The sequence below is a fragment of the Mus caroli genome, unplaced genomic scaffold (genome assembly GCF_978045245.1).
Source record: "Mus caroli unplaced genomic scaffold, Mus_caroli_1 scaffold_3, whole genome shotgun sequence".
In the NCBI taxonomy this organism is placed as follows: Eukaryota; Metazoa; Chordata; class Mammalia; order Rodentia; family Muridae; genus Mus; species Mus caroli.
Genome location: NW_028227258.1, coordinates 147796245 through 147821531, shown reverse-complemented (window position 1 = coordinate 147821531; position 25287 = coordinate 147796245). Strand labels below are relative to the sequence as shown.

The 25287-nt window shown below is 36.9% G+C and overlaps 1 protein-coding gene across 6 annotated transcripts in view; it reads left to right on the top strand.

Moving 5' to 3' along the window:
• Ralyl (RALY RNA binding protein like) overlaps nt 1–25287 on the top strand; it is a 688169-nt gene that overhangs the window by 279735 nt on the left and 383147 nt on the right. For all 6 annotated transcript variants that reach the window (XM_085836023.1, XM_021157480.3, XM_021157482.3 and 3 more), the window contains one exon: nt 15949–16227. In XM_085836023.1, coding sequence (XP_085692149.1) covers nt 15972–16227 — 256 coding nt within the window. In that variant the 5' untranslated portion in view covers nt 15949–15971. The remainder of the gene's footprint in view (nt 1–15948; nt 16228–25287) is intronic.

The window sequence follows — 25287 nt, the reverse complement described above, 5'->3', positions numbered from 1 at the left end:
GTGAAGCTTTTACTCTGCAATTTAGCTTGTGGCATATGGTTAGCATCCAGTAATTAGGAGGAAATAAAAAGGTCTACTGAAGTACAAAGTGTATTAATTTGCTATCAAGGATGGCTCATCAAGTCTCATTAAGTGCATAGAGTTTGTGTTGGTGCCCATTGTTCTGTGACTCAGGAGAAAAGCACAAATGATTTTAGAGCTTAGAGAGGTTCATTTTACCGTCAGGGCAGACTTGGTACTATGTATGGAAAAGGCTCCCCAAAGCCATAGAGTAATACATTGGTGCCATCTGCAAACATTTATGTAAACAATTACATGTGGCTTCTTTGCATTTACATTTTGCATGTTTTTTATTAGAGAGTAAGGCCAGTATATTTGATAATTTCCAGTAAGGGAGTTGTGGCTATTTCCTACACCAATATCTTATACACACATCACTAGCCCTTTAGGAAGAAAGTTAAGGCTGCATAATAAGTTCTTCTCCCACTACTGAATAACTGGGTAACATTCACAAGAGTCGCCACCAAGTTATGTATTTATTTTCAGTAATTAAAGATTACTTGTACGGTGTGTGTGTGTGTGTGTGTTTGAGAGTGCATGTATACCACAGCCAGGTTTATGTTCGAGAACCACTTAAGGGCCTCAGTTCTCTCCCCCCACCATGGGTACTTGTGGTTAAGTTAAGGTTGTTCTGGCTTGGCAGCAGGTGCCTTTACATCTTTTGCCCCAGCATCAAAGAATTCAGATTAGCATGTACAAACCTGATATGTCACAGGTAATGTGCTCTTGTTGCTGTCATTATAGAAAGATGATTCCCAGGTTAAAAAAAATAGCCAAGACTTGTTAGGTATATAAAAAGGTATTTCAGAAACACTGATTTTTTGACATTAGGATCCCAGAGGGTAGAATTCTTGTACCAAATAAAGTTTAAGTTAGTACACCATGAGAAGAATATGACTTGCAAATTTGTGAGTGTTCTCATCCACAGGACAGAGATCACAATGTAACCAAGGCTGAGCTCTGCTTGCTACCTACCCAGAGATGCACCTCAAATTGAGGAGTGTATTACCATGGACTTGGGCTTAACCTCACTCTTATCACTGATACTACTCGACTTTAGAACCTCAGTTGCTTTCTTCATAAAAGCACCAATATTGCACAACCCACCTGCTCACAGAGAAATAAGAAGGGTGATGCTGCTTGGGATTTAAATAGTCATATAAGCATAAAATTTAATTTAGAAAGATTTCCTCAAGAACTGCAGCATGTCATAGGCAAGGATTTTCAGCTCCAGACTAAGGCAGGCCTCAATATACTAGGCTGACTTGTGGAAGCCTTACAAAGGAAGACATTGCAGTGGTGCTTCCAAATGGAGCACATTTAGATCATCGTTGACAAAGAGTATTCTGAGATGTACCAATAGACTAAGCTCTTGAGTATTGCACTACTGTAGGCCCCAAAGTGCTAATGATTTAAAATGGGACTCTGGCTTCTATGAATGTCCTCCTACAATGGAGCATGTGAGACTAGTAAACTTGCAAGCAATCGCCATTTGTTTTAAGAATCAAAGAAGTTCATGACCAAGGCTCCAATAAGCTTGCCTTATGGTTAAGTCCAAGGCCTGGTTGCCCAAATGGGACTTTGAACATGGCTTTTACTTGGGAACCACATACATGTGCAAAGGAGGATCGCGGCTTTTACTTGGTTTCTTTTTAAATGTGTGTGTGTGTTTGTGTGTGTTTTATACATGTCATCTGTATGCACTTCTGTGAGTACATGGAGAGAGGCCACAGGTCAACAAAAGGACAAGGTTTCTCACAGAATCTGAAACTACCAAGTCAATAGGACTAGCCGGGTAGCAGTTTCCAAAGCTCTTCCTCTCATTGCCTCTCTGGATGAGGGAGTGTAAGTGCATGCCACGGAACCTCCCTTGATACACTGTTATGTTTAAACTCAGGCCTCATGCTAGTACAACAAGTCCACACTGACCCATGTCCCCACTTCATTCCTTTTTGAAAGGTTTTTAAACACACTTATGAGAGTATCCTCCTTCAACTTAATCATCTCATAATGATCTCAACTATTAAACCTATGACAATAGAATGTAAGTTTCAACCTGTGAGTTTTTAAGCAATAGATATATTAAATTGTGCAATTGTGCAACTTCAGTTTTATCGTGAGCTGAGAAGAGGCAGGGAGTGCCCATTAGCAGAATTTTGAGGAGCATTTGTGTTGTGTGTGAAAAGTGGTGTACAGGAGTCAGCTACCTTAGGAAGAGACATGGTTTAACAGGGAGGGGTATTGCGATAAATGAGAGGGTTCTCTCCAAAACCTCAGCTGCACTAGCCCATGGTGGCCAAGAATTTACCATTATATACAGTTGTTTCCTAGACCCTCAGAGAATCAGTGCTAACACTAATCAGCACTGTTTTAAGGACCGTGTGGCTTTGGACATTTTACGCTGCTTTGAAAATCCACACACGGACTTTCTACACCCACGCCTTTCTGTATAAATCCCCCTGAAGCCGAGGTTGTTACGGTTTGTGTTTATGATCCTAAGTGATAGTCAATTTTCTTTTGTCAAATGCATTTCAGAACCACCAAGTAAACAATAGCTACCCAGTGATCACAATTATGCTGAAAGCTGCTGTGACAAAATGAAATATTTTCCCTCATTTATTAGAGGGAACCACTTCACGCTCATTTGTAAATAATGTTCACTTTTCTGTCCTGTGTATGGTGCACACTGGCGATAATGTAGTTTTGAATGAAAGAACAGTTATATATGCCATAGTAACTACTATTTGAAACAAGGATTGTACATGTCTTAATTCATCATTTAACTTATTTTACTTTTGATATTGTTCTCAAAATCTATGGAGACACTTAAACCAGAGAATTTTAGATAATAATGGCAGGGATTACTGCATTTCTTTGATTCTCAAGTGTGTTTCTACTCCCCCCGACCCAACATACCCATGTCTGTCAGACCGAACATCTCCATGTCTCCAGCATACAGAGGCGTTGTGCTTGATTGAGATAGCCGCTCATGCCAGAAGGGATATTACTAGCTTGGTATATAAGGAAAACAAAAGAAACAATCTTGATATAGAGTATATAAGAGAGAAAACATTTTCAGCTGACACAATGAGGAAAGCCAATTTCTCACCTCTGATTTATGACAGAGCCTTTCATAAATGTTAACCTACCACCAAAATTTTCTTCTATCTTTAGAATCTTTGTCTTTTTCAGTTAAATTTTTTGACAGTCAGTAAAATCCACTCTGTGGGCATTGAAAACGGTGGTTCATCTGCTGAATATTGTCTCAAATTTTTCTGAAAACTGTAAAAAGGAAATGAACTCAATTGATAGTTATCTGATACCTGTGGGTCGGGGTTGTAGTGAGTGAAAAAATAACTCAGGGTAATATCAATAAAACTAGGATAGTAGAACTGTATCTACTTAGTCACTCAGCTTTAATTTATTGTGTCCATACACTATGAGTTAAGTAAAAATTAAATAATAAATGTGTTAAAAATCCATGACCTCAGTTATATATGGAGTTAAAATGTGTATTATATGAAAACGTATAATACAAAATATGTACATTCTTCATGTAGCATAGTAAGGAAAGTAAAACAAATAAGAGAATATTATCGAGACCAGCAAGAGTAGTTCACTTTCTTTACATAGTTTTCTCGTTAATCATCTAAAAATTGGATGTACCGATAGTTTACCCTCACTTACAAAATCATGTTCATCTCATTGGTCAAAGAAGCTAAATTTATTTAGTGAAAATGTAGTATAGAGAAGTTATTCTTGAATTATATGACTTAAGTCCAAGTTATAATCTGTGAAAATATATATAACAATATAAAAATCTGAGAATAATTAATATGTAGGGGCTATTTCAAAACTCTCTTGTATGAGAAAATGAATTAAGCAAAATTGTGTTTGTTTAATATGAGAAAATGACATAAGTCCCCTGAACAGGTAATAAACCCAGGGCTCTTCTAAACTACACTGGGGTGAGCTTTCCTAGTCACCTAGATGCCCACTGAATATCCCTATGTCAATCACAGGACTTTCTCATGTTTGGTTATGGCCTCCAGGTTTCATATTGCTTAAGTGACACAGATAAAATGTTTTACCTTAGCCATTTCTTTATTTTTTATTTTAATGTTTTGTGTATGTGTATACTGCTTGCAAATATGTCTGCGTAGCATGTGCATGAGTGTTGCCCCCAGAAGCCGCATGAGAGTGTTGGATACCCTGAAGTGGAATTACAGACAATTGTGAGCCACCATGTGGGTGCTGGGAATTGAACTCAGCAACTCTGAGGTAGCAGTCAGTGTTCTGAACCACTGAATCATTTCTCCAGTCCCATCATAGACATTTCTTAACTATAAGCCAGCTTTATTATGGTGTGAGTGAATTTGCCCACCTGAAGATTAACTTCTATCCATCCTGTCCACTTGGAAGCTAAGAACTGAAAACAGTCAGCATAGCAATTAACTAATGAAAGGCAGTCTATAATAAATGGGCAATCTCTTAAATCTGATTTTTCACTGGACCATTTTAATAGGCACATTATGTATGGCAGTATCTCAATTGTTAAAGAAGATTTTCATAAATTAATAAAAGAAATCCTTGCTGATCCCAGTTACTTGGTTACTTGAGTTCATTAAGTACATACTCCAGATGAAACTTACCTAAGAATTCTAGTTCTTATATGAATTATCCAAGGTTTTACATGCAAAATCAAGACTTAAGAGATCCTGAAAAAAAAAAAAAAAAACATAAAATGTTCCTAAGACTACTTCCATACAATCAAAGCCCCGCACTTCTATGGCACTGTGCCTTTATATGGCTCACCCCTGAAGTGTCCAAGAGTAGTCCACAGTGTGAAAGACAAGATGCCTGCAAATGCTATCTTCTTAGGAAGAAAAGGAAATATCAACCAGTGTGACTTGCTGATTAAAACACCTTACAGTAATGTCACTTCACATAAATCTCTTCAATATTTCAATAATTTTATATAAAATAGTATTGCAGTCTCTACCATATCTCCAAAGGAACTTGCAAATGATTTTTGGACAGAAACTCATGAGAAACATTAGGAATTAGTATTCAAACCTACTGTGAGAAATACTACCAGAAAAGCATCTGACCAGGAAACATTTTGTAAAAGCTGTGTGAATTATCATTGGATTAAGTCAACTGAACCTAACAACGTGGTAGTTGAAGAAACATACTTAGAGCACAGATCTTTCTGGAAAATAACTGAGAATCAATTATATTTTTCGTTGTTGTGACATAGTAACCTGAATGAATTGATGCAAAGGAGGCAGTGTTATTATAGCTCGAGTTTGAGAGTACAAACCATGATGTTCTACAAATGGTTGTAGCAAGAACTCGAGGGAGCTGGTCATATTATGTCTACCATCAAAAACCATGGACTGATGAACACTAATTTTTAGCTAAATACTTCTGTGTGTATCCAGTCCCAGATAACTGCTCAGAGTGTGGTGCTGCTTATATTCAATGGGTGTCTTCAGCTCACCATTTCTGCAGCAACCAAACAACTAAACAACCAAATAACCAAACAACCAAACAACTACCTCATAGACATAACTCGTTATATGGTAATATTATATTCAACCAGGTTGACAATGCAAATTAACAGTCACACTATACTAGTATTTGGATCACAATTGGTGCCAAATAGTATAAATATACTGTGTCTTATTTAAATATCCAAGGTTATAGCAACAAGTACTGCTATGCGTCAAAAAAGCTAAATAAATGCTAAAGTTACACAGCTGGGAAAAGGTGACCTCTTGCTTGCATAACTACAAAGCACTCTTTCTTCTTTTAATTTGATTTATTTTTCACTTATTTACTTTCCATTCCACAAACTCTCCACTTGCACAATCCTTCCCCATTACCCCCCTCTCCTCTGAGAGGGTAAAAGCCCACTCCCTGTGTATCCCCCAAGTATGACTCATCAAGTCTCTGAAGGGATAGACACATTATCTCCCTCTGAAGCCAGACAAGGCAGTCTACCAAAGGAACATATCTCACAGACAGCCAACAACTTTTAGGATAACCCCTTTCCAATTGTGCAGGACCTACATGAAGACCAAGCTAAATATCTGCTACATACATATGGAGAGTCCTGGGTCCAGACTGTGTATGTACTTGGGTTGGTGGTTTAGACTCTGAGCGCCCCAGATTAGTTGACTTTGTTGGTCATCCTGTGTAGTTCCTATCCACTTTGGGGGCCGCAATCCTTCCTCCTCTTCTTTCATAAAACTCCCAAGCTCTGTTCAGTTTGACTGTTTCTGTCTGGGTCAGCTGCTGGGTAGAGCCTTTCAGAAGACAATGTGTTCCTATCTGCAGACACAACAAAGGAACATTAATAGTGTTAGGAATTGGTGCTTGCCCGTGGGATGCTCAAGTTGGGCCAGTTATTGGTTTGATAATTCTTCCATCTTTGCTCCATCCCCTGTGGCTACATTATTTGTAGATAGGATAAATGGGGTTGAAAATTTTGTGGGTGGGTTGGTGTCTCTACCGATCCACTGGGGTTCCTGTCTGGTTACAGGAGGTGGCCTCTTCAGGTTTCATATCCCCAATGTTGTGAATCACAGGTAAGGTCACCCTTATTGATTCTTGGGTGCTTCCCTTAAGCATATTATCTCATGGCTACTATCATCTCCTTACTGTAGATTAAATAGTTTTAAAATCTTAAACTGTTTATTAAGCTTATAAATATGTATAAAATAAATTCATACTCTTTATATATAAAAGTATATATAACTTTTAATTTTTGTATTTCTGAAATGTTTTATTGAGACCTTACCTTACATGCTAAGGAATAAGGAAAAAATAAACAATCTTTTTGTCTTCCTAGGCTTTTTCCTCAATAAGGGTAGGATTGATCTCACTGAGAAATTACCTCATGTCCTTTAGCTAGGTGCTTATATGTCAATCAGTGTGTCTGTGTTCACATTGTTTAGCTTCAGAGAGGGGGAAAATGGAAACTTTGTGATCTGTACACATAAAGAAATGATCATCATACTATTCCCCTTGCTACTTAAAATCCACAAACATTCAAGTTTATAGAGATAGTCTATATCCAAAGTATTGTAAAACAACTCTTTATGAGAAGCAAAGGTATCATGGGATTTAAGATTGTGGGATTTAAGACCTTTTGCTCCTGAATGGTCTGCAAAGCAACTTCAGAAATGGGTGTAAGATTTTCATTGCCTCAGGCAGTTCAGGCGCCTGTGCGAAATCACACAAGGGCAACATTTAATTCTTGAGGGAACTGTCGTGACTAGCAGTTTGAACAAAGAAGACAGAAATAGAAATGACCTGTTAACTAAGACTAGGTGCATGACTGGGTGCATTTTCCTGTGCTTAAGCTCTTGAAACTCAGTTTGAAATACTCTAAAATTTAAGATAGAGAAAAATGTTTTATTCAGTGAATGAGTTGTGGAAATATATCTGATCTTCATTCCAGTGTGTGCAGAAGGATTATCCTCTTATTACTTCCCTACTGCTGACATCATATAATAGATTACTTATAAGTGCATGGAATAGTGTTTCTGTTTTGAGTCTTTACTCTTGCCTCATTGAACTTTGTGAATATAATCAATGCTAAACTATTTACTATTAAGTGACTCAGGAAAAGGTACATAGAGAGTTGCATTTCAATTTGGCATTATTGAAACTAATATTTTTCCAATGGTGTGAGAATTATAAAATTTATTAGAGACTATTTTAAAATAACTTCTGCGGTCAGGCACTTGTGGCCCGTCCCTATATTCCCTGCATCCTGGAGTCGGAGTCAGGAGATGCTCTGAGTTTAAGGTCAGCCTTGTCAACAGAGTAAGTTCCAGGACACCTGATGCTACACAGAAAAAGCACTACCTCAAAAAAACAAGGAGAGGGGGGAAGAAAAGAATGATATCTGAACATCTGAAAGATACTTGATTAGTGGCATCTCTCTACATGAACATAAAGGAAGCCTTGGCAGTTTGTAGCCATCCCCTTTAGCATGCATGATTAATATCTTGCATTCAATATCTTGCTAAATATCCTCAAGTACTTTGCTTGAAATACTCTAGATCCAAAAGACACTAGAAGGAAAACTACCATGTAAATGAATATTGAATAAATACTTAAACCAATGGAAGGTTTACAATAGGTTACTATGGTTACTAAATACAAACTAAGTAAAATTTAAAATGTCCATGCTAGCCTCTTAGTAGTAGCTTCAGAAAGTATTAAAACTGAAATTAGTGTGTGCAGAAAACAGAGGTAGCATTGGCTGTTTCTCTCACACATTATTGTGGCTGTGCAATTTGATCTTAGGGCCCAGGATGTTTTCAAACGGGTTTTATTTCCTCTAGATAATGTTATACATTTACAAATTAAAGAAATGATAACTTCTCATCTCATACTCTTTGACAAATAAAGTATGAGACAGCAGCCATTGTCTTGGAAGCCATAAAGAATTATTTGCCTAATTTTGGAAGACTTTCAATGTTCTATTCACTGAGATTTTGAATCATTCTTTTCCTTAAAATATGAAATTTTTCATATCATCTCTATGCTAAATACTCACTTATTAAAAATAAAATAAATTACAGAATTTTATACATTAGAAAAATAAAGGAAACATGATAATTGAGCTTATATATGTACATATATGCAATATATATAATATTGTATTGCTACAATATTATCTTCAGAAACATAGATTTGAATGCTGAAAGTCAGATAAAATAGCTTTTCCTGGAGAAGACCCCTTCCCCTCATTTGTTGGTTATCCAATTCCAAGTAGCCATCTCTGAAATCATATGCATACAAATAATATTATATGGATTAAAAATATTGTATTTTGTATTTAGAAATGTGTGTGTGTGTGTGTGTGTGTGTGTGTGTGTGTGTGTGTGTGTGTGCATATGGTTGTGTGTATGTGGCTGTGTAGAACAAAAATAAAAGATAAAAAGGCCAGAGGCCATGAATTAGAGAGAAAGCAAAGGAGAGTCCCTGACAAGGGTTGCAAGGAAGAAAGAAAAGGAGAAAATGGATATAATTATATTTAAATTTGAAAAATTATTAAAGAATTCTAATGTTTTGAATTGAAATATGGTTGGATCACTTCCCCTCTCTGTCCTCCCTCCATCTCTTTCCCACTTACTGTCCTCACTCATTCTGTGCTAATTTTCATTCTCAGTTAATAGCAAGTTTTTGTCTTTGCTAATATGTACATTTTATGTATATATGTGTTCTATATCATATATAAACATACAAATACATATAAAATATTCAAACATAATATACATATATATATATACATATATATGTGTATGTGTGTGTGCGTGCGTGTGCATGTGCAAAATATATATAATTAGAACCTACTGAGTCCATTACTGTTGTTTCTATGTATATATTCTCAAGGCTGACCCCTCTGAGAAGGACAGTAAGAAGGCTCTTCTGTGGGAGAATTGAACACTGTGAACATTAATCAATGTTAATATGTCAATGTCCACTGCAATTTTTCCTGTCTTGTGTATGAAGCTGTTTATGTAGACTGTTGTATCATAAACCTCCTTGTACTCTGGCTGGCACAGTATTTTTGGTTCCTTTTGCATATGAGATGCAGAAGCTATGATGTAGAGATATTCATTGCTGCTGAGCTCCCAATTCACAGTAACTATAATAAGTATTTTTAAAACAGTAAATATTCATTTTTACTCTGTATGTTACTCATAGTTCTAATAACTAAGCTGAAATTAAAAAAATTACGTGTGTGTGAACATATGTGTGCTGTACATGTTTGGTTTATGCACATTCATGTGAATGTGTCAACTCGTGTTCATACGAAAACCAGATGTTGATGTCAGTTTTCTTGGTCTCTCCCTTCTCTTTCCCCTGAGACAGGACATCTAACTGAAGCTGGAGCTAGGCCTAGCAATTTTCCTGCAGGGGTGAGATGAGATTGACCATATCTAGATTCTTACCTTTTACTAGTAATTTGAACTCTGGTCCTCATGCTTGCTCAACAAGCAATCTTCCTGAGCCATGCACCCAACATCCAAGAGAGAGTTGTTATATGTAACACTTTAATTTTCTTTGAAAACAATCCAGGCTCTTTAATATTCTTAGATGATCTCTGTGATGCTTAATTGTTGAATTAGCTAGTTTTATAATCATCCACAAGGAGTACCTCTGAGTTTGTTTGCAAAGTTGTATTCACAGATGGTTAACCAGGAAGAGAAGATCTACCCTGGATTTGGACAATATCATCCTTTGGGCTGGGTTCCCAGACTCAGTCAAAGGGAATAAAAGGAGAAAGTGATCTAGGCACCTGTATTTCTCTTCTTCTGGTTTCTCACTGGATGGAAATTGAACTCAATATTTCATTCTTCCTCTGTAAGGCTATCCCCAGCGTGTTAAGACTATATATTCTTCCACTGCAAACCAGAACTTAAATTGTTTTATCTGACATTTTTCACAGAAAGAAAGAAGGAGAGAGAGAGAGAGAGAGAGAGAGAGAGAGAGAGAGAGAGAGAGAGAGAGAGAGAGAGAGAGAGAAGAGATAAAGAAAAAAGGAAAAAGAAAGGTAGATTCTTGAAGCATTGCTATATTTAAATTATTCTGAAGCTTTAAGAAAAAATATAAAAGAAATCTGAGCAATCCAGATAATCATTTGGAGAAGGTCCCTCCTCATCACCCCTGCCTGTAGTAAACTCCACTTATCTGGTAATCTCTCCTGCCCTTTGCACAACTGATCCTGAACCCTTGCCCATTTTCCTCCCCATTCCTCCTTCCACACGATTCCCTCCGTCTGTCTGCCTCCTATGACTGTTTATTCCCCCTTTAAGGTGAGATTCAAGCATCTCCACTTGGGGTTTTCTTCTTGTTTCACTTCTTTAGGTGTGTGAAGTGTAGCATGGTATCCTATATTTTGTGTAGGAGGAGGTATGTCAAGAACATACAAAAGATGGGGATGAGGAGGACCCAAGAATTAACAGGGGTGACCTTAGTTGAGCCTCACAGCATTGGAGATACGGAACATGAAGCAGCCACCCCCTGTAGCCAGGCAAGTACCTTAGAAGAGAGATAGGGACACCAACCCATCCAGAAAAATTTCAACCCAAAATTTATCCTGTCTGCAAAGAATTTAGGTACCGGGGATGGAACAGAGACTGAGAGAATGGTCAAGGAATAACTGACCCAACTAGAGACTCATCCCATGGGCAAGCACCAATCTCCAACTCTATTAATGATATGCTTTTGCCCCGCTCTTACCTCTCTTCTTATTGTCTGCTCTCTCTCTCTCTCTCTCTCTCTCTCTCTCTCTCTCTCTCTCTCTCTCTCTCTCTCTCTCTCTCTCTCTCTTTCTCACTGTCTTAATTACATGTTTATTTTTTTTTTTGCTGCAGTATTTGTTGCACTGTACCTTTAGGACAACACTGGTGATAGCTCTAGACAATAGCATGTGATGGCTTCTATGATAGAGTTTATCTTTCTCATTTTTTTCTAATCTTCTTAGGTGTTTTCTGGATTCTTGAATATTGGATGGATTACTATTGTTAGGTTATTCTCTTGACTATCTGAGTTTTTTATGTTGATGTTATAATTGTTGTTCTGTGAGCATCTGAGTGACTCTGAAATTCCAGGTAGAAAATTAAGACCTACTAAAACTTGCAGAAGGATTTATTTACTATGTGCTAATTTGTCTATTTCAAAACTATTTTCCTAAACCACAGGAAAGCTGATTTTTAATTTGTAGTTAATGTATCTTGCTAGAGTTTGAGGGTAAGACAAGTGAAAAAGCTATACTACTTACAATTTCCAGAGGAAATTAAGTCATTCTATCTTGAAAAAGAAAATTATAAGTAATTTTAGTGTTTATCTAATAGCAATTACTTAACCTTTTGTTTGTTGTTTATTCAAAATATACCTAAAACCACCATAACCCTAAACTTTTAAACCTCAAAACGTATTTATTCTCTAAGAATGAATTAAGCATAAAGCCATTATTTCTGATTATATGTTGAGATGATTCAAAGTTTAAAATTCAGGTAATATTTTGAGAGGATCGATCTAGTAGACTGCAACCTGATTTTAAGTATTATAATACTTAACATATTAAGTAAAACATTGAAAATTCAATTCCCAAGTTATGCTTGCACTATTCCAAGTACACAGAAGCCACATACACTTGTTAGATTTCTTTGTGGGTCGTATAGATATAGGCTTCTCAGAGTCCACGGGAACTCTGTGGGGCAACAACAATTTAAATTCTACGTTTTATTTCACAGCATTTTTCACAGTTACCTTAACTCCCTGTAAACTTTTTTACTAAAACCAAAACAAACAAAAAGGCTTTTTGTAACAGAGTTCATTTCTACTCTGTCTTGGTTAGTTCTCTTATATGGCCATAGGATGTCTTTGTCTGTTCTTCACTTCTCTGTGAGAATGCAGGCAAGCCTCCAATGCCTAACAGCTTCTGAGGACTGGCATTCTGCAGTCTGATTATGATGTATCTTGTGGGGTTTTGGTTGTTTTGTTTTGTTTTATTTTGTTTTGTTTTGTTTTTGTTTGTTTTTCATATTTTTCTCTCCTCATGATAGGTTCAGATTCTCATATCTTTGATATTATCATCTTTATGAAATTTAGGAGGATTGGGGCCATCATATTTTAAAATATTTTCTGTGAAGTCCTCCAGAACTCTTGTATGTATGGTAAGCAGCCTGATGCCATCACTCTGCTTTCTGAAGCTAGTTGCTACATTTTTTTTCAGTGTTTTCCCTTTTTACTCCTTCTGGGATAGTCAATGTTTCTATACCTTTAAATTTACATATCTGTCCTGCAGAGACTCATCATTTGTAATGTACATTCACTGAGTATGTTTCAAACCTTAGAAATAACATTACTTGTTTCTTATTTCATATTAAAAATTTCTTTTGATTCATCTTTATTTCTCTTTCCTGTTGGTAAGTGATAATAATTTTTTTTAATTTATTCACATTTCATCCCATTCACTACCCTCCTGCCCAGTCCTCCCTCCTACAATTCCTGGCCCCATCCTCCCTCCCCTTCTCCTCTGAGTAGCTTGGCCCCTCAAGGGTATCCCCCCACCCAGACACATCAAAGCTAGGTGCTTCTTCTCCCACAGGGGCCAGACAAGCCATCCTAGCTAGAACATATCCCACAGACAGGCCACATTTTTTGAGATGGCCCCTGCTCCAGTTTTTTGGGACCTACATGAAATTTAAGCTTCACATCTGCTATATATGTGCAGGGGCCTTGGGTCCAGCCCATGTATGAGCCCTGGTTGGTGGCTCAGTCTCTGAGGACAGAGGGTCACAGTTAGTTAACTCTGTTGATTTTCCCGTGGAGTCTCTATCCCCTTCATGACCCGCAACACTTGCCCCAACTCTTCCATAAAAATTCTCAAGATCAATCCACTGTTTGTCTGTGAGTCTGCATCTGTCTGAGTCAGCAGCTGGTGGAGCCTCTCAGAGGACAGTTATGCTGAGCTTCTATTTGCAAGCATAACAGAGTTATTATCATAAATTGTTTCAGGGATTAGGGCTTATTCATGGGATGGGACTTTAGTTGGGCCAGTTATTGCTTGGCCATTCCTTTAGTCTTTGCTCCATCTCCTGTCCCTGGATTTCTTTTAGGCAGGATAAGTTTTGGGTCAGAAGTTTTGTGGGTAGGGGTTATGTCTTTTAAACTTATAAAACTATAGGAGTTTTTGGTTGGATCCTTAAGAGGGCACATTTCATATGGCAGATTATCGGAGCTCTATTTTTAAAGAATGGTTCTGCCATTTGTCATATGCATTTGAGTTGCAGCATGAGTTGACCATCATGTTCTTGTTGTTGTTTTATGTTTTCAGGTTTTCTGTGTCATACTTTATTTTTTGGAACATAGATCCCAAAGAAAATATTCTATTTTACCCATTGTTAAGGTCCACTTCTTCCAAGTCTAAAATACACAGGAGTCAATGTGGTCCTTCTACTACACTGGCAAGAACCTGCATTAGTCTTGCTTTTTCTGTGGTCTTTTAAATTACTAGCTCACAGTTTTTCAACTGTGCTGTAATCCTGATCCCTTTATTTGTAGTCTTAGGTTTCAGTATAGATTTAAGGTCTTCTCTCAACAGACTTCACTTGAGAGCTATTCTCATCCTAAGACTTCATCATCTACAAGTTTCTATGATTGCTTCCTAGCTAGCAAGTCCCTGATTGTAAAATAAATGTCAGCCATAAGAATCACGTACCCTTGACTATGTCACAGATATATTTCAGAAAACATTTTCCCTATACCTATAAAATCAAAACATGTTTTCTGGGGTTTGTATTATAGATATTGGCCTGTACTGGTTAAAAAAAAAAAAGGTGATATACTGTAGATTATACAAAGATGTTGATGTCTTAGTATGTACCTTAATTTTTTGTTGTATTTTCAAAAATGTGTCTTCAGTTATACAATATGTATAATTTAATGATTAGAAAAAAAAGTATCAGTTTTAATTTCTACAATTCTAGTGTGAATATTTTACGATGAAAGAACAAGTCAAATGTAGCTAAACTGGAATAATATAAGGCAACTTTAAAATCATTCATTTCAATAATTAGATTTAATTGCTATGCAAATGGATTAATGTTTTGTTTATTAGATCTACCTTCATTATAATGACACGGGTATGATTTAAAGCAAAGTTATAATAACTTCAGATACAATAATGAACAGCTTTTTTGAAACATTTTAATGCTTCTAGGCTGTGCTTCACTTCAAGATCACTTCTTTTAGATGCATAATGAGTGAATTTTCAAGCATACCCAACTCCTGTAGCTTTGAGATTTCTATGAGATTAACAATTAAATCAAAAGTGTTATTCAATATGATTATCAAGCCAATTGCACTTGCTATTTTAGCTGAATAGTGTTCATATAGACATGTTTGTAACTATCACCAAGAAAATGCACTGTTGGTTAGCCTTCAGCAATGCCGCTTCCCACCTAAGAGTACAATTCTGCAAAGGTTTCCCTTTCACATAAGAGTTTCTCCAAACAGAAGAGGGTGCCTGGCAAAACATCAACATTCAATCAATATGGCTATGGATTTTAAGGCCTCCAAACAAAAACTTTATTGAGTTTACTTAAAACATAAAGCTGAGAGAGGAAAGCCCCAGTTTTTCTGTCTAATTTTCTTATTATTGATGAATAATGTCTGTATATGTCTTTTTGTTTACATTTAACTGTGGTAACATAAATGCTTGGTTCAACTGAATATCATGAACAGAACTAATCATTCTTTCTTCACCCCAAAAATCCTAATCAAACTCCTGATATTAACACCTTTTCTTTTTTCTTTCTCTTAGCCTTTAATGGAATCGATTGTTGGCTTCTGACCCTAGGATCCCTCTGCTGAAGCAGATAATCAGTGTATCTGTTACAGGGCACAGAGCAGCACACTGCCTATGCTCAAACACTGCACAGATAACTATGTGTATATAACTATATGTGCATATAACTATACATCCCTTTTCATTAGACTTGAACATGCAGACTTTCCTAGTTTTACACGGAAGAAAGAGGTTTATTCCTTAAATTTTCTTATGCAAACAAATATAGTTATACTTAAAATTTAAAATGACTGCTAAACCATGATTTGGGGCTAAAATGATATACAAAATTGAGGCATTAAAAACTGTTAATTAATTATGAGAATTTTCCAATAGTGTTTAGTGATATGTATTTTTATATTACTTTTAAAAAAAAAAAACAAATCTATTAATAATACTCAGGAATTTGTTTCCAGATGAAAAACTACAACCTCTTCAAAGCCAGAGATATCTGTTGAATTTAGTTATCTTATTCTCTGATCATTTTGTTTTTTTGTTTGTTTAAGGATTGAAACAAGGTGAACCAACCATGACGGGCAAAACACAAACAAGCAACGTTACCAATAAGAATGACCCCAAGTCCATCAACTCCAGGGTTTTCATCGGCAATTTGAATACAGCCATCGTCAAAAAGGTCGACATTGAAGCTATTTTTTCAAAGTATGGAAAAATCGTTGGCTGCTCCGTTCACAAAGGGTATGCTTTCGTTCAGTACATGAGTGAGCGTCATGCAAGAGCCGCAGTGGCTGGAGAAAATGCCAGGGTCATCGCAGGCCAGCCTCTTGGTAAGCTGTGCTTCCGTGTAGGTTTCCCTTTCCTCCCTGATCCCCACATTGGCTGTTCAGCTGAATGTGTAGACAGTTAGCAGCACTGTAATATCTATTGCTTCCTTAACTTGTTACATGTTAGGAATTTCCTGTTCAATGTGTATCATTTTATGTGTAACTATTATGATCTCAACAAACAAAGGTCTGATTAAAGCTGTTTATGATAGTTATAATCTCTGCCAATTTTGATACAGTGAAACACAATGTATGTATCTGCTTAAGTTTATTTGACTTGAAATAGTGTGTAGCCTTCACAGACATAACCTAAGTTCAGTGATCTTGAATATGGAATTTGTTCCGAAAGGATAATTTATTTTCTTTATGTACAATTTTTATTTAGGGGCAAGGTTTAAAACAGTATAAGGCAATATATTTTCTCACCTCAATATTTCCCTAAACAATTATATTATGCATCCTTGGTCCATTCTGTGTTTATCTTATGCTTTATGTCCAAGGAATAATACTGAAATTTTGCTAAGAAAAGATGTACTTGGTGAGGTGAAATAAAAGAAAGAAACATTTGAGAAGAAAACATTTGAATTATTGAAAAGACAAAAATATTATATTATTTATTTTCCCATTTGAAAAATATAATCTATCAATGTTTGTCTAGTTTATATTTCTTATCGTGGAAAGATTCATATTTCAAATTGATTATATACTTTCTTGCATGTTTAACATGTATCTTTAAATATAACTTGATCGTCCTGCCATACTGTTTTGTAACTTCTCTGTAACTGTTGTAAGAATCCCAAACTAGTTTTTAAAATAGAAACCCCAATCCCTCCCTTCAGCCTATATTTCAGATGCACTCTTATATCTCATATTAAGTACATCCCAAACTCTACCTTTACCTCAGTCTGGTACCAGCTTTTTTTTAATTAGTTATTTTCTTCATTTACATTTCAAATGCTATCCCGAAAGTCCCCTATACCCTCCCACCACCCTGCTCCGCAACCCACCCACTTCTGTTTCCTGGCCCTGGAGTTCTCCTGATTATATACTGAAGCATATAATCTTCGCAAGACCGAGGGCCTCTCCTCCCATTGATGGCCGACTAGGCCATCCTCTGCTACATATGCACAAGCTCTGGGGGTACTGGTTTGTTCATATTGTTGTTCCTCCTATAGGGTTGCAGACCCCTTCAGATACTTGAGTGGATGCTCACCGTCATCTATTGGATGGAACACAGGGCCCCCAATGAAGGAGCTAGAGAAAGTACCCATGGAGGTACTGGCATTCTTATAGCCACCACAGGGGCCCACAGAAAGGCTACGTTAGCTCTGTGCACTCTAGAATGTTCTATTTTATTTATAAACAAATTATGTCATCAACCTGCTTTTAGTCCTCTAAGGAGTTCATACAGAAAATGTTTAAACTCCATTATGTACCATCTATTCTGTGTGACCATCTATACAGTCCCATCTTCAGTCACAGCTCCAAGTCATGCTGGTAGCCCTGAGATGCCTTCTGCATGGCAGGATTGCTCCTGGGTTAGAGGCTGTGGACTTATGCTAGTTCTTTGTACCCTTGATTGTTGAGAACTTTACATCCACAGAGCTTTACCACATAAAGGCCTTCTTGCCTTTACTCCAGATACTTGAATACTGTCTAATGCATTTGTATCATCACTATTTAGATGAGATATTTTTGTTTATGATGTTGTCCTCTGTCATGTACACAAGAAAAATGTCAAAATAGTCTGTCAAACAAACAATTAAAAAGTACTGAGTCATCAAGTGAGACAAACATGAAAAATACTACACTATCAAATTTCATCAATTCAGGAAAATGTTTCTCCCAGGAATAGAGGAAAAGAGCTATAAATCTTGGCACAAGGAGGCTGAGGCTCAAAGATGAAACAACTGCACTCATCTTGGGTTATACGGTGACACAAATGATAAAACATAGGGAAGCTATGGTATTCATTAAAATGTGAGTGAAGCCTGAGGTTAATTGTAAAAACATAAAATGTTGTTATATGATATCTGATATAAATCTCTAACAATGTTATGTGAAATACTAGTTTTTATTTTTTATCTGCATTGATCAATTTGTCTAGTGTAAAGGAAGATAATATTTTCCAATATTCTTGTCTGTATTCCAGATTTCCATTTGGTTTCCTTCACACCTACATGTCTCATATTTGCCTTGATATTGGAGTTTTCCGACTATTTGCTTCTTTATATAGTATTATAATAAAAAAATTCTTCAGAGCCACATTCTGGGTAATTTCAGGGTCAATCTACTGCCTCTCTCCCCATTTCTGTGAAACTAGCATAACCTTGTAGAAAAAATCTGTTTATTATTCTTTTCAAACTAATTATGAATATAAAGTCAATTCTAACTCTGATTTTTTGGGACTGAATTGTAAATGATTCTCTGGAGTCCTGATTTCTATCACCACTCAGGTGATCACTATCTCTAAAAACATGGAACAAAGAGACAGGTATATAACTCTAACCTTAGTTTCTTATCTTCACAAAGCCAAGGGATAAAAATGATGATCTCAGATTTCTGTGCATTGAAAAGCAGAGTTAGATGTTGGCTGTTATAATATTATTGTTTATTCTCAGACACACCTGTGGCTCTTCTCAGTGTTTCTTCTGGGATAATCAACAAAGCACATGCCTCAGTCAGACTTTATATCTAAATCCATGCTAAAGACTTTATTTATTTAGGTGGAAGCTAATTTATTAGCTATTTTATTTTATTTATTTATTTTATTGCTGAAATGGGAAGATTTTCATACAAAGCAGTTGCTTTGCAATTTGACTAATAATTTTGCTTTTCAGTTCAAGTACCTGAATATAACCACCCTTTCTTTCTTTCTTTCTTTCTTTCTTTCTTTCTTTCTTTCTTTCTTTCTTTCTTTCTTTCTTTCTTTCTTTCTTTCTTTCTTTCTTTCTTTCTTTCTTTCTTTCTTTCTTTCTTTCTTTCTTTCTCTCTCTCTCTCTCTCTCTTTCCTTCCTTCCTTCCTTCCTTCCTTCTTTCTTTCTTTCTTTATATCTATTTTTTTACCTATCCAGTTTACATCCTTCTTACTGCTCCCCTATTCAATCCCTCCTCCATCTCCCCAACCCCCTTCTCCTCTGAGCAGGTGTCATTCCTGCTGGGTATCTCCTCATTCTGGTGCTTCAAGCCTAGATGTTTCCTCTCCCACTGAGGCCAGACAAGGCAGCCCGACTAGAAAACATATCCTACATACAGGAAACAGCTTTTGGGATGGGCCCTGTTCCCCTGTTTGGGACCCACAGGAAGACAAAGCTGCATATATGCTATATATGAGTGGGGAGGCCTAGGTCCAGCCCATGTATTTTTTTTTCTCAGTGGTTCAGTCTCTGAGACCCTGTAGGTTCTAGGTTAGTTGACTTTGTTGGTCTTCCTATGTAGTTCTTATCCTCTTAGGGATTGTTGTCCTTCCACTCTTCCATAAGACTCCCCAAGCTCTCTATCCATGTTTGGCTGTGGATGTCATCGTCTATCTGAGTCACCTGCTGGATGTAGACTCTCATAGGACAGCCATGCTATATTTCTGTCTGTAAGCACCACCTTTTATTAACTCTGATCACTAGAAATTGAGGCAAAGGCATGCTACCCAGTCATTCTGAGTTGGAGTTGATTCCATAGTAATGTGGAATTAAGGCTTCATTTTTCAAACTGCATACCCACTTTCATCTTCAGTTACTCTGCATATCTTCTGTTGATTTGAGCAAAACATGACTTCAAGTAAATTGATTGCTTAATTTCTGATTTTTGACTCACTTTCAAATTGATAGTTTATTTAAAAACAAACAACAACTAACAAAACACAATGAAACAACAAAAATAACCCCCAAACTGAACTTGCCCCCATGTGCAGTGCATTGATAGTTTATTATGTATAAGGCATGTGTTGTCTAAGCCTTTGTCTTTCGCTTTAGAGTAGAAAGGCATTATACTGATTAAATCTGAACTATTAGTTCTCCTATGTTTAATAGTTTTATCTCAAATAATGCACAATCATCTACCATCTCCTGTAGAGCGGTATTTTAATCATCTCTATTTGAAAAATAGATTTTAGAGTAAAGGATTAATATTCCTAAGAAAAATTCAAAACCCTCATGCAAGTTCTTAACAGTTTAGAAATTATAGTCATATGCTGAAATTTAGAATATTTATGTTAAAAACTCATGTTAATTAAATGGCAAGTATTGCTATCTTAATGTTGCAAGTACCTTTTAAGGCTGCAAGTGCAAGAATAAACTGAAAGGTTTAAGCTGGGAAGAACATCCTGAAATGTCAATAAGCGAACAGGTCAGCATGCTGGTTGGTGGGTTAGTATGGGAAAATAGATGGGTATGTGACAGAATTGTTCTGAATGAATTCAAGTTTCAAATTATGGAGATGGAAAAAGAGTTAACCATGCTAAACCTTAAGGAAGTGATGGTTTAATATTGGTTAATAAAGATGGGAAAGAATCAAGATCAAGCCCCACATTTCTGATCTGATTCTCTGATTCTCTTTCGGATAATCTTGCATGTCAGTGGGATGAGAGGACTTTTCAGAGGAAAAATGTTTTGTTATAAAACTGTGAGTTCAGGACTGAGCATTTTTTATTAAGGATAACTGACTTAAGCATACAGAGTAATTAAAGAAAGGCAAAAGTACTTAGCTGTTTAAACCATAAAAAAAGTTTTTTGCTTCTATCCTTCTTTTAAATTGCATTAGTTTTTCTTACACTTGGGATTTTTCCAAGTTCTTTAGTAGATTCCCAAAATCACACAAATAGTTCTCAGTGTTCTTCATATCATGCTTCTTTCAATTAACTCATACTTCCAATAAAGTTTAAATTATAAATTAATCATAATAGTAATATTAAAAAACATAAATTATGGCACATATTCTATTTGGTGGTATTGTAAAAGTATTGCATTTTGTGTCCTTACATTTTTCAACTGGTTTATTGTGGCCACATTGTTTGCATGAAATTGAAACCATAGCTGACTCACTGATGACCTTTATTTGAACCATGTCCTAGACCCAGTGGTACGCTAGCTATGACTTCATCTATTGTATATTCCATTGAAAGCCTGAACTTTTGCTTTATAGAGCAAAGGACATTCAGGCAACCTTTGAATGACACCAACTACCTTTGTGACAATTTCAAGACTGTTCACCTTTCCCCTATTAACTTTGTCTATTTCTCTCTCTCTCTCTGGATGTGTGTGTGTTGAAACAAGTAAAAAGAGTTCTTTTTAAAAGAATACTTTAAATGTTTCTTTGAGTATTTCTCATCATGTATACCAGTCCCTCTCATCTCCCTGCCCTCTGCCCTTGAAACCTCCCTCCCAAAAGAAAATAAATATCAAAAATAAGCAAAGTAGAACAAAGCAAAACATAGAAAAGAATCTCATTGTGGAAGCTGTAGTGTGTCACCCTGTGTCTCCCATAATTTCACACTGTACTGGCTACTGCTGTAGGCCACATGACCATAGGGTACTTCCCGACCCCTGTCCAGGATGTGTGGTGCTATGGTATGGTGGCAGGTGTCATGGTATCTATAGCCCTTGTGGTGCAGCATCAACTTTGCATCCTTTGATTCCCAGGACAGATCAGCTTCCTAAGGAGATTTAATTATAAACAAATTTATCATAAATATTTGGATAATGTAACTCCAACATAGTCACTTTTTGATAATGCTGACTTTTAACAGTATATATTATCATATTTTGGATTTTACAAAGAGGGAATGTTTGTCATAGTTTAACTTTGTTACTTATTCATTTTTAAAAATATCAGAATATCTTTGCTGAACAGAATAGCCCACCCCCCAATTCATGATATGGAGACAGAATCAAAGACTGGTAAAAAATGAGTTCCTAATGATTCATATTACTAAACAGACTTTAAAAATCAGACAATACGAACCAATTTATTAATGCACAATAAATGTCATCTCTATAAAATAAAAATATATCTCAGTTTGGTTACTTAACTGAATATAGTAAAATATAAAATTACTAAGGTACAATTATGACATACATTGTTAATATTCACTGAACTTGGATTCTAACATAGAAAGCCTTATCATATTATTATACTATAAAACTAATTGAACTTTTGTACCCTGAAATACATTCCTTTAAAGAGTAAATAAACTTTTAAAATATTTTACACTGACTATTTATGGATCTTAAGTTATACAAATTCTTCCTTTTTAATTAATTAATTAATTAATTGATTGATTGATAGTTTACACTGGAAATCTTATTCCTTACCCCTGTCTACCCTCCAACTGTTCTGTTCCACATCCCATTCCCTCGTCTCATCCCTGATTGAAGCCAGACCTGGGGGCCTCATATCAGCTGGTATATGCTGCCGGGTTGGTGGTCCAGTGTTTGAGAGATCTCAGGGGTTCAGGTTAATTGATACTGCTGGTCTTCTTATAGGGGCGCCCTTCTCTTCAGCTTTTTTCTGTCTTTCCCTAATTCAAGTGCAGGGGTCAGCAGCTTCTGTCCATTGGTTGGGTGCAAATAACTGAATCTGACTCTTTCAGCTGCTTGTTGTGTCTTCTGGAGTGCAGTTATGCTAGGTCCATTTTTGTGAGCACTCCATAGCCTCAGTAGTAGTGTCAGGCCTAGGGACCTCCCTTTGAGCTGGATCCCACTTTGGGTCTGTTGCTGGATCTACTTTTCCTCAGACTCCTCTCCATTTCCATCCCTGCAGTTCTTTCAGACAGGAACAGTTCAGTGTCAGAGTTTTGACTGTGGGATGGCAAACCCTCACTTGATGCCCTGTCCTTCTGCTGGAGGTAGCCTCTACAAGTTCCCACTTCCCAGTGGAGGACATTTCACCTAAGGTCCCTCCCTTTGAGTTCTGAGAGTCTACTACCTCCCAGGTTTCTGGTGTAATTTGGAGGACACCCCTCCCCCAACCTCCTACCTCAGGAGGTTGCCTGTTTCCATTCTTTCTGCTTGCCCCCAGGGCTTCAGTCCTTTTCCTTCACCAATACCAGGTCAGGTTCCCCTCCCCTCCCCAAGTCCACTTTCCATCCTAGGTTCCTCCCCACCCCATCCCTCCCTACTTGTGATTGCTTTCTTCTCCCTCCCCAGTGGGATTGGGGCATCCTCATCGAGCCCTTCATTCTGTTGACCTTTTTTAATTCTGTGGACTGTATCTTTGTTTTGTACCAAAATGTCCTATACATCAGGGAAGAGATTGAATAAATCAGTGCTGATTTCACACATCTACTGATTATGCTGGTTGATTACTCATAGGCTATAAATAAGCATTTGTAATGTCTGTCTTTTCAGATTATCTCACTGTTCAATTGCTAAAGTCGACAGAAATCATGAATTTTGGAAGTCAGCTTTAAACAGTAGGAATAAAAACAACACCAAAAAAACCCCCATTATTTTTCTGTAAGCATCATTTATAAATGAAGAATCTGTCTGCAGTACCCTGTCTTTCTGAACTAGTTATCTTTCTATCACTGTGCTAAAATACCAAATAAAATCCCCCAAACAAACAACACCAAAGCAAACAGAAAACCACTAAAAAGGAGAAAGGATATATCTACACTAATAATTTTGGCTCATGGTCAAGGATAGATGTATTACTAAGCACCTGTGTGTGTGATCGCAGAAATCACTTCACACCTTATAATTTGGAAAGCCAATAGGGGGAGACAAAAAGTGGGGGTCAGGGGATAAGATGCATCCTGTAAGAATCTAACCTCAGGAACTAACTTCCAGCAGGGAGACCCTGACTTCTACAGTTTCTATATACTCCCAGTGTCCCAGTAACATGCAGACTCATCAGTAGAATACAAAACAATGAAGGCTCATGATCCAATCACTCTCTAAAAAAAAAAAATCCATGTTTGAAGATGGGATGTTTGCAGTGCTCTGTTTTGAAAGTTCAAGTGGGAGATGTTATCATTACAACAGGCTCACATCACCTGATTTCATTTACTGATGTGTAAAGCTACTGCCATTAGTGACCAGGACAAGTGAAGTCTTTGTTAGATAGCCGACTTCTTTACTGCCTGAAAAAATGTAGTTACTAGGATTTCTTTTAAAATATATCAAAATGAAAATGTTAATGTTTCAGTAAAAGAGAATAAGATACATTGAGGTATCTATGACATTCTGTAACCTTGTTTACATATGCTGTTGAAAAGACTCATATATAAAGATTTCCATCTCTGAAAGAAACACAAGAACACTATAAAAATATATAATCTTACTTTGGGCAACATCATTCTATACTACATGTGGTGATTTGAAAGCGAATGGCTCCTACATGCTAATATATTTGCATACTTAGTTTCTAGTTGGTAGAAATGAGAAAGGGACTAGAAATGTGACATTACTGTAGGAGGTATGGTGTCACAAATGAGCTTGAAGTTTCAAAGGATTCTTTTTTTTTTTTATTAGGTATTTTCCTCAATTACATTTCCAATGCTATCCAAAAAGTCCCCAATACACTCCCCCCTAGTCCCCCACCCACCCACCCCCACCCCTTGGCCCTGGCATTCCCCTGTACTGGGGCATATAAAGTTGGCAAGTCCAATGGGCCTCTCTTTCCAGTGATGGCCGACTAGGCCATCTTTTGATACAAATGCAGCTAGAGTCAAGAGCTCTGGGGTACTGGTTAGTTCATAATAATGTTACACCTATGGGGTTGCAGTTCCCTTTAGCTCCTTGGGTACTTTCTCTAGCTCCTCCATTGGAGGCCCTGTGATCCATCCAATAGCTGACTGTGAGCATCCACTTCTATGTTTGCTAGGCCCCGGCATTGTCTCACAAGAGACAGCTATATCTGGGTCCTTTCAGCAAAATCTTGCTAGTGTATGCAATGGTGTCAGCGTTTGGAAGCTGATTATGGGATGGATCCCTGGATATGGTAGTCTTTAGATGGTCCATCCTTTCTTCACAGCTCCAAACTTTATCTCTGTAACTCTTTCCATGGGTGTTTTGTTCCCAATTCCAAGAAGGGGCACAGTGTCCACACTTTGGTCTTCGTTCTTCTTGA